Raw genomic sequence first — 15202 nt, 5'->3', positions numbered from 1 at the left:
CCCGTCCAAGTGGGAGCTCTGCGAGGAGGGCGAACTCTGGGAGATCAGTTTCTCTGTGCTTCCATTTTTAGTCTCCACCGGCAGGGAGGACTTGGCCTTGTTGTGGTGACCTGCAAGTCTCCAAGTGAAGCAGCCACACAAACAGGTGCAGCACACGCACACACACACTCACTGAATCAACCATTTAAATTTTACTCCATCCTCTCATTCTCATTCTTTGACACTTCCTCATTATATTACTATTTGTCAAAGCCACACGCTCACTGGACAGCAGTTACACTTTGTGACCCAGAATCCAACCAGTTTGATGTTTGCTCGACTACTTCTGCAAACACGGACTGTCGGTTTGGAGGGCCCATGAGAAAGAGACAATCTGTGGTGGAGCAACATTTCCATTGCAAAACTAATCTCTGTGTGGCTTAGCTTGATGTCAACATGCCCCTAAATGAACCATATCTTTACTAAGTATAGATGTACCTGTCACTTACCCTGAGACTACAAAACAAATGTATATATTTCACGGTGAACTGATAGTTTCAACACAACACATCCAAAACATGTTGACCTCTTCCTGTCTAATCAGATCTCATCAGTGGTCGACACCACCTACGCAGGCTTGTCATTAATAATGCATGTGTTTGGTGAAGCAGCGGTGTGGGTCAGTGGCTTCAGACTGCTGAGGCTGTGTGGGGACACAGAGGAAGACGGAAACCTCATTACAGAGCACCAGGCATGTGCACAGAGTTACCAGCCGAGCAGGTCAGCGAAAGGACATGCTGCCTGTCCATGTTTCAAATTCTTTACAAGACACTTTGTCGTAATTTTAAAGGGATAGTTCAGTATTTTGGGAAATATGCCTTTGCTTTCTTGCCAATAGGAGATATCACTTTGGCTGCAGGGTAAATGTGAAAATGCAATGAGGAGATAGTTAGCTTAGCTGAGCTTGAAGACCATCCCACCGCTAATTTAAATTTCCTAGGTGAGGAGAGACCAGCTGTACTCTGGTTTACTCCGCCTCTGATTGGCTTACTGTGACCTTCTTACCAGTTTTTTTTATTTATTAAAAAAAACTATTGGCATTTTTAATACTTTAAGCTCTTCTTATATCAACTTTTTAAACGGATGTATTTTAATTTAAATTATATCATGCTATCTATTTCAATTCGATCAGCACTTATCTTCAGATCTTATCTTCTATTCTAATATAAATCCTTTCAGTTTCTAGCTGTTACTTATTCATTATCATTATTAATGGTTTTACTTGTTTTATAATGGGCCTTCAATTAACTGACTTGGGTTTTAATAAGGAACTTTTAACGTTTATTTTTTAATTTTTAAAAAAAAATTAAGGTCTCCCTATGCTCGCGCCCCTTGTAGCACTTATTTAGAGCGCTGTATTTTAACCAAAACCTATACCTAATCAGTCTCTCTCCTCTTGCCTAAACCTAACCAATCCATCATCTCATACATTTTAATTTTGTAGAGATGAAAAATAAAAGACATTATTTGTCAACTACTCAACTTTAGGTGCTGCTAGGCAGATTTCTGTGACCTTTGGACAGAGCCAGGCAAGCGGTTTCCCCCTACTTCCAGTCTTTATGCAAAGCCAAGCTAACTGGCTCATAGCTTTTGATTACGTACATCTTTTTTTAAATTAAATTATTTGTATAGGGACAAGTACGTATCATCAAAGGATGCCACACTACAGCATGTAAAACCTAAGCTAATTTGCAAAGCTAATGCACTGATGGGCCTTTAAAAAAACAGTAAAATAAATGTAAAAAACAAACAAACAGAGGAGACAGTGCAATACACAAAACTGAAAATACAGTCAGAACAATACAAGACACAGACTGTGATATAATACAACACCATAAAACAATAAAGACCTGATTACTCATTCATGACTACATGGCTGATCCCTCTTCAAAAGCAGTTTTTGTGAAAAATAAAAAAAAAAAAAAAAAAGACAAGTATCATCTTATCTTCCTTTCGGACAGAAAACGAAAAGGTTTATCTCCCGAAATATTGAATTACTCCTTTAAATCTAATATATTACAACAGAAGCTAGTTGTCCATCTGACACTCGGATTGCAAAATCAGCAGTGAGGGTCTTTAAAGCATGTTTGCAATGTGGAGAACAGGAGCAGATGAGGGTGTGGTCCTCAGCTGCTGCTGTTTTTGCTGTGTGTGCGTACATATGTGGGGGTGTTTGAGTGTGTGTGTGTGTGTGTGTGTGTCAGCTGATGCACGGCTGTGGTCAGAGTCTAGGATGAGTCTACTCAGCAGAGGAGAGCAGAGCCTGATTGGCTGTCAGTGTAATGTCATAATGAGATAAGGCCTGCACACAAACAATCGCTGCACCTCTCTAAAAGCTTTTAGTGAACATTTTTATGAGTTTAGTATAATTTCATTAAATGTACAGAAGCTCTGCTCCTCAATCCATTTTCTTTACATTTTCATGTATAAACATTAGGATATGAAATAATCAGTGCTGTGGATTGGCGTTTGTGTTTGGCCTGCAAATAAAAATATGTACGTTCAGCTTTAAGTAGACTGAGATTTAGCTGCAACAATTTGTCTTGTCAAGCATGTCAAGGGCTTGTAAATAAAGTCATTTTATTATTTACAGAGACAGGAGGTGCCCAGCCCAGCAGCTTCTGAATATAGATCCTGTGAATGTGTCGCCATCTAGTGGCTCATGCTGCATTACAACATGTGTTGGACTTTATGATTGTATTAATGCCATTACGTAATGAGTTGATCCACTGTAAATGTTAATGACCTGCTGTTGCACCTGAACATCATTATTTACAGTCAGAAAAATGTATTATATCAATATCCTAAAGTGCAATATTCATACTTTTTTCATGCAATAATAATTCAGCCTTTCAGCCTGTTGACTTACGATATATTGCTTTATGTATTTATTTATTATTTTGTGTTTTTTCCTGATGCATCTTGTTTTGCCTTATCCCTTTTCCTACTGTAACAATGCAAATTCCCGCACTGTGGGTCTAATAAATAAATCTTCTCTTATCTTATTTTGTTTTAAAGGTCTTGCGTGAAGGATTTCATGGCATCTGCCTGTGAGGTTGAAGATTGCAACCAACTGAAACTTCTCCTGTGAGCCAAGCGTGAAGGAGAAGTTTGGCAGTTAATGTGAAAATGTGAGTGGCTGTATCTAGAGTCTTTGATTACACTCTGATAACATGGTGGACTCCGTGGAAGAAGACCTGCTCCATATATAAATAAAAACGTCTCATTCTAAGGTAACAAAAACACAACTCTTATTTCCAGGTGATTATCAACTAATAAAAACATAGTTGTTTATATTGCATTCAATTTCTGCCAAAAGTTGCCCCTAAATCCCACACACTAGACCTTTATTTAAAATTTTTATCTCTTTGATGATATATCTTTAAAGGTCCCATATTATGCTAATTTGCAGGTTAATACTTGCATTTTGGGTTTGTACTCGGACTTTGTTATATGCTTTAATGAAAAAAAACACATTTTTCTCACACTGTGGCATTTCAGCACAGTCATCAGCACTAACTGTAATGGGACTCTTGCAGCACTTTCTACCTTTATATAATATATCTGTGAAATCACAACTTCAAAGAACTCCTGATGGCTCATTTATAGACTGACATTACTGAATACAGACTGTGTGCATTTTCGTAGTTTTTCATAGTAGCTTGATAAGTTAAAAAATATGTGAAAATCTGACTTTATACAATATTTGACCTTTAAAAATTCAAATATGCAACATAATAAATATGCACATAATAGTAGAGCATAGGTTGGTGCACTCATCAATAAATATGAGTATAAACATAGTGACATGCAAATCAGATACAATCCGTATTAGCATTATTTTGAAATTATCATCATGCTACATCTAATCCAATCAAGTTGTAACTCACAATAGAAAATAGGTCTCTATAAAGGTTTAGCTCCAATTATACCTGTAAACCTGTCTCACATACAGTACATTGTAGTGTGACAACACCTGGCCATCACCACTGTAATGATGTCATTCTCTTACAGAGCGACTAAAGTTGTGCATCCTAAATCCGTCCAAACGCTCTGCACGGAGCCACTCACAGGAGATCATCAGACGTCACAGGTCACACCATGAGACACATTTTGTTCCCCTGGACAGACATAAAGAAGAACCATGCCATCCAATGGGATTAGCGATCAGCTCAGGTGACTCTGGGATTGGCTAAAACACCAATACAACGTTTTCCAGGTTGTACCTCCCACATGGGGTGACCAGAAGCTTAGTGTGAGCCTGATTAGTTCTGCGGCTGGTGGGTACAAGATGTTAGTAGAGACAAGCACCCAAACAAATGCATGGACATAGACCTGCTGCTGTAAGTATTCTTTAACTTATCTTAAATGTTGCACCTGTGATGTAGTTGCTCAGTGGTATCAGGTACTACGAATGTCCACTAAGTTTAAAATGCTTTATTTTAATCCAATAATTACCCACTCATGTGCACTGTTTGCCCAATGCCTGTGTGGATTGTTGTGTTGCTGTTATGCATACTGTTTTTTTTTATTGTGCTGTTATGCATACCTTTTTTTAAACTGTGCTGTTAGGCGTAGTGATTTTTATTAAGTTATTACAAAAATATGAACACAAATATAGAGTATTTATGTTAGTAATGAACACAAAGTAATATGCTGTAGATTTTTTGTTTATATCAACAGGTTTTTATGATTATAATTACTGCATGTTGGGATTTTTTTTACTGCACTTTACTGATTATTCTATGGGCTTAATATTCCATTTTTCATTTCATGTATGCTTTCTGGTATAACAAAAATCAACATATATATATTAACATTGATATATTTACAAAATATCGACCAGAATCAAACATTAAATTAGACCAAAACACACCATAGTAGTTACTATTACTCTATTATTTGTCAGAATAAACAAAATGCTGCTCCAAATGTCTAATACAGAGCTGCACATTTGGAACAATCGATTTGTCATTAGACAGCAAATTAATCTGCAACTGTTTTGATAAAGGAATAATAATTAAAGTTATTTTCTGAGCAAAAATGTCAAAGATTCTCCAGTTTTAGCTTCTTCTTCATATATGATGGCAAACTGAATATGGTTTTGGATTTGTTGATGTTTTTGTTTTACGTTTTAGACTTACAGATTGAGGAATCCAGAAAATACTCATTAGTTGAAGTCCTTATCTAAAATACTTAAAGTTCAGATTTCCAATGCAAAATACTCTTCTCAAACGTGGGAAATGTCCTCACGGACACTACAGCAGGGTGGATGTGACCTCGCTGTCTTTTATAGCCAAAACAGATATGGGTCAGCTTGTTAACAACACGATAAAAGCAGGCCGTTCTAAACTGGCTTTAAGAGATTACGTCGTCTCAACAGATGCACTGGACAAAGGACTGAAAGATCTGCCAGTGTTTTTTTTAGCACATGGCCTGACTGCCTCAGACACACCAGCTGTGTGTGTATTACACGACTTGAGAGGACCACTCACAGTTCCACACACACGATGGTAGCAGAGAGCGTCTACTGAGCTCATGTGTGATCGATTGTGGTACGAATGAATGCAGAGAAACTTGTTCTGTTGTTTGTTTCTGATTATTTAGTCATCCAAGAAACTAATGTGCTAAAGAGTGCTAATACAGCTACTTTAAGATTTTGGGGAGGGAAAAGACAGACACTGGGCAGTCAAATAATTGCCTGAATGTCTGACCATCTGTAAAAGTCTCCTAAACCCACAGGTGACACAAAGCACCTTTGTGCTGGCCATAGCTCCACTGACTCAAACAGCCAGCTCTGTTTGTCTGTAAGTGTGTGTGAGTCACAGTAAGGCAGACCATCTGTTCGCAGGTACCAGTTCCAGAGAAGATGGTGGCCTCTGTGCTCACCTTGCTTATCTCAAGTAAACATGTTCAACTTGATGAGCAACTGCTGCACCTGGGTCTCCAAAATACAGGAGCCAATCAGGTAACACATTTTTTTGTCTTGAGTCTCAATCAATTTATCTGATGCATGTGCTGCATTTGGCAAAATGTCTCTCTACCACAAAGCTAAAAAAACAAGGGTTTAATCAGCTTGATCACAAAGTTAAACCTATTAGATTCACCACATTTGGTCAAATAAAATCCTCGTATTGCTGGTTCACAGGAACTGATCTGAAAATTACTTTGTTTCCCTTTGGCATTTTTGTATAGTATGAATTGGCACGCAAGGCTGTGAATTGGCAAGAATCTGAAAATAAGCAATACATTTGTAAAAAAAAAAAAAAAAAAGAAAAGAAAGAAAAATTACCTTAAAATATACACAAAAGTAAAAAACAAAAAACAAAAAAGGAAATCAAGAAAATACAAAAAAATTAAATACATTTAATAATTATATTTCCTCTTTTTTCTGTAACATAGTTCTTAAAATATAGTTTAGAGAATTATAAATATTGTTTTGTGGACATTTGTCCTTGTTGATAATATCTCATAATCACCCCAAAGATAATGTTCAGATCAGTTTTTCTTGTCACCTTTTTACATAATTTTCAGTTTTTGAATGAAAATCAAACCAGTTTTCTCAGGTTTCAGAGGTTTAAATGCTTGTGAAAGGCATCTGAATGCTGTACAAGAAAACTAATGTCAACCCAGGTTTTAAAGGGTTAATTTACAGCTGTAAATTAGCTCCTTAAGCTCTTTAAGTGAAACTCTACACTGTGTGTGCTCCTCTGCAGGAAAGTGACCATTCTGGTGGTTGGTCTTGACAAAGCAGGAAAAACATCCTCCGTCAGAGGGATGTTAAGAGGTAATTCAACAGTGACTGTAAGACTCTGGAAGTGCTTAAAGAAGAATCACCACTAATAATCTACCTGTACCTCCCGATCTTTTCAGTGCCGCATGGTGTGGAGGCAGGACCCACCCATGGCTGCGTAAGAAACGAGCTGCAGGTGGAGAACTACCTGGTCAGCTTGTTGGATGTGGGGGGTTCAGCAGAGTCCAGAGGAGCCTGGAGGGAGCTCTGTGGGGAGGCACATGGGATCATCTTTGTGGTGGACTCCTGTGACAGGCAGAGGATAAAGGAGGTCAAAGAGGTTCTCGCCGACCTGCTGAAACAACCCAGAGTGGCCGGGAAACCGCTATTAGTGTAATTATATTAAGCTTTATAGCTACCTTATGTGTGTGCAGAGTAAACAGCGCTCTCTAGTGGCCAGTTGAGGGAAACACCAAATAACTGATCACTGGGTAACTGAAGCCTTTTTTTTCAGGTTGGCCAACAAACAGGACAAAATGAACGCTCTGCTGGGAAATGAGCTGATTGAGATTCTTTCACTGGAGAAGCTGGTCAACCAGAGCCGCTCTTTGTGCCATATAGTGAAGTATTAATGGTCACAAAATACATAAATCCCTCGAAGACACTGAAACAGACTTTTCAGGGTGACCGACAGAACAACAGAATGTGCAAAACTCCAGCCAGTCGGACGAAATATTTCCCCAAATTCAAACACAAACTTCCTAATTTTGACCTCATTACCCACATTAACAAATTACCAATCCTGCTGGGAAACACATAAAGCGCACACGCACACACACACACACACACACACACACACACACACACACTTTACTATTATTATTACCATATTATTTTATTATTTGTATTTTTTCATTATTATTATGTTTTTAATATTTGGTGCTGATGTCCATTCATATGTTCAATTTGCATGATATAATGCTGATATAGTTGTTGTTCGTGCTTTGTACTGTTCCCTGTGAAAAACAACTGTTAAAATGTGCTTTGGCAATACTTTTTCGCAATGATCATGCCAAAAAAAGGTTCTTTGGAATTGAACTGAACTGACAAACCTTCTGTCTTTTCCCTCTCAGGAGCCTTGTTCTGCCTTAATGGACCTGCGTCGCTGGTCGGACAGAAAGACTCTCCGTGGCCTTCGCTGGTTGCTGCGAGCAGTTTATCTGGATTACCCCGAGCTGTGCACTCGTGTAGCTCAAGACAGCAGGAGGCCTCTAGAACCAAGAGAGCAGGAAAAGACCTGGAAATCAGAGAAAGTTCGCAAGAAAACCAAGGAAAAGGTAAGAGAGGCCCTCACATTTAAGGCTTTCTTTTACACAGATATTGCACAGATCAGCATAAACTTAAAGTGTGATGTATCTCTTGATCTGGACTTTGTGTTAAATGTTTTCTAATGTCAGAATGCGATCCAGCAAGTCAGACCTTCGCCAGGTTCATCGGCCAAAAGAAAAGGAGAAGAAGACAAAGAGTGAAGGAAAGCTGCAGCCCATTAGAAACATGCTGCAAAAGGTCAGAAAAATACATTGCTCCCTTTATCAAAACTACACTTAGCAGCTACTTTATGACTTACACACGTAACATGAAATGACATCCGCAGCTAAGGCACAAATTCTACCTTTACAAAAAAAATAAGTGTTCAGTTTTGATTAACACAATTAGGGAATTAATTAACTTTATTATTTTTTTTTATCACTTTTGTATTTGTTTTTCATAATTGCAAGGCCGTTTAAAATAATGCTACATCAGATTAATGTTACAATTCACAAATGTTGAATTAAACTCACACACCTCTTTTATTGACAGGAAGCCACTCTGAAAAAGACGCTCAAGACAAAGAAGAAGAAAAAGCCGGTTACGGTCAAGAAAGGTGAAAAAGATCAAGATGAAGGAAATGAACATGAAGGGGAAGAGGAGGGTGATGGCAATGAAGGAGAGCAAGAAAACACTGGTCACAGAGAAAAAGCCAGCAGTGCTCTGATCCCCCCGAAAAACGTCAAACCGAAGGGCAAAAAAAAAGTGAAAGAGGAGACTCCAGACGTGCCAGAATCACCAAGCAACGACGAGAAGCCGCTTAAAGGTTGAGTATGGTTATCAATGGCCTTTCTGTTTTTATTTTGTTTTTTTTTTACTGTATCAGAGAGGAAATACAACATATTTTTTCTTATGTGTAGCTAAAGGGGAAAAGAAGAAGAAGAAGAGAGTTGTCAAAGTAAAAAGGAAGAACAAGATCAACACGGAGGAAATGTCTGGAGCTTACAATCAACCTGTGGACCTGTCTGCAACCTTTGGTGAGCCTCGTCCACTTCTTCCATCTTCAAATCAAATACAATAATACTGTGGACTCTGAAATGAAATGAAATCACAGATTTAATTTAAAAAAAGATGACCCTGTCTCCTCATAGATCTTTACCGAAAAGCAATACAGGCTCTGAAGGAACGTCAGGATCAGGGACAGTGAGAGAGTCCTGCGACCTGAGTGGGAGGATGTGGTCCACGGTAGTGGGACACGGTCCCACAACATCCCTTTAAAGACAGTTTGTGTTACATCTTCATCACTTTCTATAGACGTCAGACCTGATCCCTGAACCTTTGGATTTAAACTGCTAAATTCCAGTGTGTAGTGAAGGGCAGGTCTGCATTATCATGTAATGATAGAGATAATATGAAATAAAAACAAACAAAAAAGGTTACAAATAAATATAAATTGCATTGTATACATTTGAGAAAAGTTAGAGATTAAAAAATGAAAACAAAAAATATTTAATACAAATAATTAAAAATAAATATAGAAATTATGATATATACATTAAAGAAAAGTTAAAGATAAAATTGTGTACCTGGCCAAAATGTTGACACAAGGTTTTGTTTGTATGAATCTATGCAGTTTTCATCGGAAGGGAAGCATGATTTTTGAACTGTACCCTTTCTTTTTTTTGTTACGGGGTTTGAACACTTTGTAGGAATTAGCATAGCCTTGGGAAGAGTATGGGACATTGTTGATTATTAAATAAACATTTTGTCACTACTTGCCTGGCATAATGTGCTTTGTTTACATTTTAACAGCAGCAAAGACATACAAATTATTTGTGCTGAAATTTATTTAGAGAAATCTAGCACAGACAACAGACAAAGGTTTGTTTATCTGAGTGTAGAAGCTAAACTCTCTTGTTTACCCCCTTTTTGTCATTTCATAATTATTCTGTCACATTTCATGTACCAGTAATATTGACCATCTTGCACAGTTAATTTCCTGTATGTGGAGAAACTCTGTATTTACCAGATGGCACAACAGACTTGAGTCTAAGTGCTTCAGCTTCTGATTTTGTTAGTTTATTAAATTCACTGTACTGTCCTGGACAATGTAATGACAAAAATGTCATACAAAGATATACATATACATTATATATAGATATACATAACTTCTGTGGTTTGTTGGGGGATCATGATGAGATGTTTTTGCAAATCCATTGTGACAAACAATTCTGCTGAAGCTTTTTTTTATGCAGGAAATTTCTACAGTAATATTCCTAAATGAACCTATATTTGAATATGTTTGGGGAGAAGGCACATCTCATGTTTGTACAAGGTTTTTTAATTAAAACAATAATAATATGCATGATTTCCTAAGCTAAGGAAAGATGGATAAAGTGACCAGGCTGGAAGCGCCTTTCACAATGGACAGAGCTGACACTTGTCTTTAAAATTCTCTGTTCGGGGCTTCATTTATTAAGAGCCACAGCTGCCAAGAATGACAACTTACTATATACTGTAGTTAGCACAATTACCTTCTGATTTAAGGCCATGAAATGCCCTAACAGCAGGTGTAGTATATGACAAAATGGTACAAAGTAAAGAGTGAGAGTGAAAAAGAGAGGGGGGAGAAATGCACAGCAGCCATAATAATAATAATAATAATAATAATAATAATAATAATAATAAATAACAAAGGTAACAGACATATAGTTATTCATAAATTTTGTTTGTGATGGTATGTATATTAAATGCATATATTTAAGTCTAAGTATGTGGCAATAACAATCATATGTGTGTAATACCACTAGTTTGAATTTTAATTGAAATTTTATTTATCTATTGACTATCTATTTACATACTTTAGTCCATTTCACAGTTCTACTACTCTATCATTTTACATTTTCATGTTAATAGAGATTTTCACCTGAACGTTTAGAAGAACGTTCTGGGAACTAAAAGAAAACGTTACTAAAACATTGCGTGGGTTGATGTCTTTGGGAACCAAACATTTCTAGCTGGCTCACTGGACCCTTTGCTGGTTGCCTGGCAACCTCAATGTACTGATCTTCCAACTGCAAGAAAGCAAACTAAGAGATGATTTATTGTGTTCATAGAAGCTATAACGACCTTTTTCCACCGTCAGGTTCATGTTATCAGTGAGGGGCTGATAAAGTGTGCCGGCCGTGTGTGAAGGACCTCCTGTGAGTCCACACTTCTCTCCCGCTGCTCCTGGATGCGGAGCAGTGAGGGGACCCGCGCGTCGCCATCTTTGTCGTCCCCCTCAGAAGCCCTTCCCCCCCGGTGCATCTTCACCGGGAAACCGTCCGGCTCTCATTCAATTCAGTGGGAAGCGCCTGCTGCACGCACGGTAGCGAAAGATGGCCTCACCAAGGACAATTACTATCGTGGCCCTTTCTTTTGCTTTGGGCTTGTTCTTCGTGTTTATGGGGACCATCAAGCTCACTCCGAGACTTAGCAAAGATGCTTACAGTGAAATGGTGAGTAAAATCCTGACCACACACAGACTGTGGGGGTAGTTCTCGTTAAAGGCCATTGTTGTGTGCTGGCTGCAGACACCAGAGGCTCTCAGGCTCGAGTAATGAGAGGAGATGCTGACCTAAATAGTAAAAGATACGGAAAATGAAGGCTGTCGATGCTGACATGCTCTCGTGTTGAGTTCATTTCATAGAGGATAACCGTGTATTTGAAACGGTAAAACCTGCTGTGACGTTACTGTCCGTTAGTTAGCACATAGGCTAACACGGGCATGTTTTAATATAAACCTCAAATATTTTGGGTAGTAACATTGATGTCATCCATACATCGGTATAGATACTTAAAACGATAATTAGATGGTAAACGCGTAAACAGGCCAATGATTCATAGAGGGCACCGTATTAATAACATTACATGATATATTTTAGCTGAATGCAAACCTATATGCAGATTTGATGAAGATATAGTTTGCGTTTCGTAGCTTATGAAACATGGTGTGGCTGCTCAGCGTCTCGTTTAATATGAAGATCAACAGCTAAAGAGCAATGGCGGCGGATTCCAGCAAATTCTGTGAGATGCTCCTGCCGGTGCCGGTGCTGAAATACTCCGTGTGGAAGACGGTAGCTGACATGCACCCATGCATCATGCTAAATACAAACTAATATCCTCACGTGGTATTTTATTATATTGATTGTGTGTGTTCAGATGTTTTCTAGAGTCAGGAAGCGATTGGCTGAAGATGAGTCGTGCACACATATTGATGAAAAAAAACCCCAAACAAAACAAAAACATTTGCCCTGAGAGTGGTGACCTTACATGGTCCTTAGGGACTGTTCATATTTATCAGAGGAGGGGGCAGCTGAGGTGTTTTATTTGCGTAACCCTCGTTTTATTAAAACAAAACTGAAAAAAAAAATATCGTTTATGTTTTAAAATAAAAGCTGAAGATGAAATCCTTGAGTTGGAAAAAAACCTTGGTTTTTCACCCCTGGTTAGTTAATGCAGATGGTTTATTCTGGGCCAAATTTTAAAGGAGGCATGTAGAATAAAGTAATTTTTCTGAAATATGATCTTAAACTCAGATTAGGTTATATTTTTTCTCTTTGTGATGTGATGTGTCCAAGGACCATAGGACATTTGAAAATCAAAATAGTTTGTTTTTTTACAGTTTCTGACTATAATAAATGGTGCAAATAAATGCATATTTTCTTTAAAATCAGTGGTAAAAGATAAACAAAATACAGCAGTTTAAAGTTGTATAGCCCCCCCTAAGCCAAAATAAAAACACAGGTCCCTCCCCAATGCTTACTTTTTTTTTAAAAGGCTCCCCCTTTTCGCACCACACCTCCCCCCTAATGAATAATAAACAGTCCCTTAAATGGCCTCAATAAACGTAGAGCTGCAAAACAGGGATTAGTGATGAATGACAAAATCTAAATGTAATTTAGCTAAATGATGCAAACCTTTTTATAACTAACTAAAAGACACCCATGAGAGCTTGTAAGACCTTAGTTAAATGTTAGATATATGTAAACAGATCCATGTACTTTATCCTTTCAGAAAAGGGCATACAAGAGCTATGCCAAAGCACTGCCAGGCCTGAAAAAGATCGGCATCAGCTCAGTGTTGCTTCGTAAGATCATTGGCTCTCTGGAGGTGGGCTGTGGTGTGGTGCTCACCCTCGTCCCGGGCAGGCCGAAGGACGTGGCCAACTTCCTGCTGCTGCTGGTCATGCTTGCCGTCCTGTTCTTCCACCAGCTAGTAGGAGACCCCCTGAAACGGTACGCCCACGCTCTGGTCTTTGGTATTCTGCTCACCTGCCGACTGCTTATTGCTCGCCAGAGCGACGACCGGCCGGAGAGAGAGGACAGCAGAGAGGAACAGCACATCAATGACCAGGAAAAGAACAAGGTCAAGCAGTCGTAAAAATCCTCTTCTACTTTTCGTCCAAGCCACAACAAAGGGAACCTGGTGCGCCCCTATGGATTGTAGTAATTCGAATTTTTGAAGGAATCAGTCACTTCCAGTTATAAGGCCCCTCACACCCGTCCCCTCTCTCATCCAGCTGGCTGACTGATTACTCTCACCGACTCCTCTGCACTCTTACTGTGAAACTGAGAACTCCTGATCCTGATACGTCCTCTACCTAACCATGGACAATCATACCTGTGGAAACTCTCGTGAGCTCAGCTCATTGTCTGAATAGTGTATTCATTTTCCCTATTTATTTCAGTCCTACACTGTGCTAAACGTGTTTGTGTTTTTAATATGAATTTCATTTATGTTGCAAGTTGATTTGAGAATGCTGGTTTTCATTAAAGACTCTTTGTAGCTTGTTTTTCTAATTTGTTTTTATACTGTAGGTAGGAGAGATTGATAAACTATGGAAAAATAGTTAAAGCATGTTTCATTTGGTCAAGAGTGAAGAACATGAACCAAAATGAGCACCTTTGAAACAATTTTGTACCAATTACACATCAACAAGAATTGCATATCCGCATCTTATTTTGGTTCAGTGTTACCAGAAGGCCTTTTGAGAAAGAAAAATGATAAAAATCCTCTTTTATTTTCCATCTCAGTACATTTTTGTAGAAGTATGCATGAAATCCTTCCTCCAACAGTAAAATAGGCTGAATCCTCTTTCTCCTTTCAGTTCAGTTATCACAGTGAAGTTGTGTAGCTGGAAAGTACAGCAGTTGCTGCCTCAGGTGTCTGCTGCCAGCTTGTACAGCAGAATATAACCAAATAAAAAAAAAGTCCTTTTTGCCTGATGAAAATAAAATTTTACCTTTTGTAATTCACAGTTGAAGTCTTTAACGTATTCACTGTCTCTTAAAGACTCTGCTGATCTGTTTGGTTCTATTTTTTTCTCTGTAAAGATATAAAATAAATTCCTATTAAAGTTCTGCTTAGGGGATGATATCAATTGAAAATCCTGTCAGTTTTAAGATTCACAATATTTCTGTAAATGATATAAAATAAAGAATTGGAGGTGAGACTGACTAAATGTTGTTTGTTTTATTAGCTATCGTGTCTTTCAGTCAAACTAATTAATTGCATTTGCAGCAGTGGCCGCTGTTGTGAGATTTTGTGTTGTAATCCAGTTATATAACTTCAGTCAGTCCCTGTCAAGGTAATTCTATTGTATCAGCACACAAGCTTCATACAAAGTTTTATTGGCCCAGATATGCTTGTCACCATGCCCTGTGAGGGGTGTGTTGCTATTTTTATCCTATGCATCACAGTTTGATCAGTTATATGAATTTTAGTCAATTTTCGGCTTAATACAAGCTAAGATTTTAAACTATTTTTAATGCTGACAAGTAATCAAAATGGATTTTTTAAACGTAGTAAGGGACTAATGTAGCCATGAGGAAATTGTATAATAGAGAAAATACCGTCATCAAAGTGTTTTATTTTGTAAATAAAATTACAGTGACTGCAGAATTTAACTTATTCTTGGTGAATGGGCTGAAAATATGCTTGATTCTAGTGTCTTTTTTGAGAATCCCTAATTCTAACTTTATGGACAGAAAATGTCCCGGCCCGTGTGAGACCGGACACTGGGGTTGAGGGATAAACAGCATAACTCAGATACAAGGGTCTTTCTGTTGTCCTCAAGAC

At 38.1% G+C, this 15202-nt stretch overlaps 2 protein-coding genes across 2 annotated transcripts; both read left to right on the top strand.

Moving 5' to 3' along the window:
* The first annotated feature begins 705 nt into the window (after nucleotides 1-705).
* On the top strand, nucleotides 706-9354 carry arl13a (ADP-ribosylation factor-like 13A). The gene is made up of 12 exons (XM_042493771.1): nucleotides 706-759; nucleotides 3058-3170; nucleotides 4054-4382; nucleotides 5891-6007; nucleotides 6756-6826; nucleotides 6913-7165; nucleotides 7287-7392; nucleotides 7906-8109; nucleotides 8228-8338; nucleotides 8633-8906; nucleotides 9001-9117; nucleotides 9232-9354. The coding sequence occupies exons 3-12, from the start codon at nucleotides 4363-4365 to the stop codon at nucleotides 9285-9287; spliced, it is 1329 nt and encodes a 442-aa protein (XP_042349705.1). The 5' UTR covers nucleotides 706-759; nucleotides 3058-3170; nucleotides 4054-4362; the 3' UTR covers nucleotides 9288-9354.
* A 1841-nt stretch (nucleotides 9355-11195) lies between these two features.
* tmem35 (transmembrane protein 35) lies at nucleotides 11196-14569 on the top strand. Its single transcript, XM_042493603.1, has 2 exons — nucleotides 11196-11580; nucleotides 13139-14569. Exons 1-2 carry the CDS (start codon nucleotides 11461-11463, stop codon nucleotides 13502-13504), a joined length of 486 nt encoding a protein of 161 aa, XP_042349537.1. The 5' UTR covers nucleotides 11196-11460; the 3' UTR covers nucleotides 13505-14569.
* The last annotated feature ends 633 nt before the right edge of the window (nucleotides 14570-15202 follow it).

The sequence above is a fragment of the Plectropomus leopardus genome, chromosome 9 (genome assembly GCF_008729295.1).
Source record: "Plectropomus leopardus isolate mb chromosome 9, YSFRI_Pleo_2.0, whole genome shotgun sequence".
In the NCBI taxonomy this organism is placed as follows: Eukaryota; Metazoa; Chordata; class Actinopteri; order Perciformes; family Serranidae; genus Plectropomus; species Plectropomus leopardus.
The sequence above is the reverse complement of the archived record's forward strand: the minus strand, read 5'-3'. Positions and strand labels throughout refer to the sequence as shown.